The 973-nt window shown below is 73.8% G+C and overlaps 1 protein-coding gene across 1 annotated transcript in view; it reads right to left on the reverse strand.

The window, feature by feature from the left end:
• The window catches only part of DPH7 (diphthamide biosynthesis 7), a 9,526-nt gene extending 9,200 nt beyond the window's left edge, over nucleotides 1-326 (reverse strand). The window contains exon 1 of the mRNA XM_017835319.1: nucleotides 184-326. Coding sequence (XP_017690808.1) covers nucleotides 184-321 — 138 coding nt within the window. The 5' untranslated portion in view covers nucleotides 322-326. The remainder of the gene's footprint in view (nucleotides 1-183) is intronic.
• Nucleotides 327-973: the final 647 nt, after the last annotated feature.

A 973-nucleotide genomic window follows, 5' to 3' on the forward strand; every position in this document is an offset into this window, starting at 1 on the left:
GCCGGGCGGACAGGGCCGGGGATGGGGCTCATCCCGGAGCGGTGCCGGGCGGACAGGGCCGGGGATGGGGCTCATCCCGGAGCGGTGCCGGGCGGACAGGGCCGGGGATGGGGCTCTCCCCGGGGCGGTGCCGGGCGGACAGGGCCGGGGATGGGGCTCATCCCGGGGCGGTGCCGGGCTCACCTCTGCGGGCGGGCGCAGGTGGTAGGTGCCGCAGGCCAGGATGCTGTGCCAGCCCTCCACCGGGCACCACTCCACGGCATCCGCGCTGAACTCCGTGTCCACCACCTGCAGCGTGCGCGTCCGGCACGGCCCGGCCATGGCGGGCCGGCACCTCCGGGGCGGCACCGCCCGTCTGCTTCCCGGTCAGGGCGGGCCCGGGGCGGTGCTGCCCCTCAGAGCCGCCCCTTCCTCCTCAGAGCCGCCCCTTCCTCCTCAGAGCCGCCCCTTCCTCCTCAGAGCCGCCCCTTCCTCCTCAAAGCCGCCCCTTCCTCCTCAGAGCCGCCCCTTCTTCCTCAGAGCCGCCCCTTCCTCCTCAGAGCCGCCCCTTGCCCGCGGGGACGCCGCCCAGCCCTGCCGGCTCCACGGGCACACCCTGGGGTCCCTGCAGGTTTTGTCCCCGCTCCCTCCCAGCGCGCCTCCCCCAGGGAAGGGGATGCAGCTCAAGCCCCCGCCGGTGCGGGATCGCTGTTCGCAACCCGGCAGCTGCTCACGAGAGAGAACCATCGCCAGCCTTCCCTCGGCATCCTCCCCGTGCATCCCAGAGACCTTCCCCAGCCCCCGGCGCTCACCGCGCTGTCTGCAGAGCAGACACATCGCTGTGCCCTCCCAGCAGCTGTTCCGGAGCACGGAGGGATCGCCCCCCCTGCCCCGAGCCTTTCCCCTTTCCCCCACTCCTCTCCCAGACGGAGGATGGGTCCTGCACGCTCGGGCTGCAGCACACCCCGCAATTCACACCCGCGCTGGGCTCTGC

Source organism: Lepidothrix coronata, unplaced genomic scaffold, assembly GCF_001604755.1.
Source record: "Lepidothrix coronata isolate B3197 unplaced genomic scaffold, Lepidothrix_coronata-1.0 Scaffold254, whole genome shotgun sequence".
Classification (NCBI taxonomy): Eukaryota; Metazoa; Chordata; class Aves; order Passeriformes; family Pipridae; genus Lepidothrix; species Lepidothrix coronata.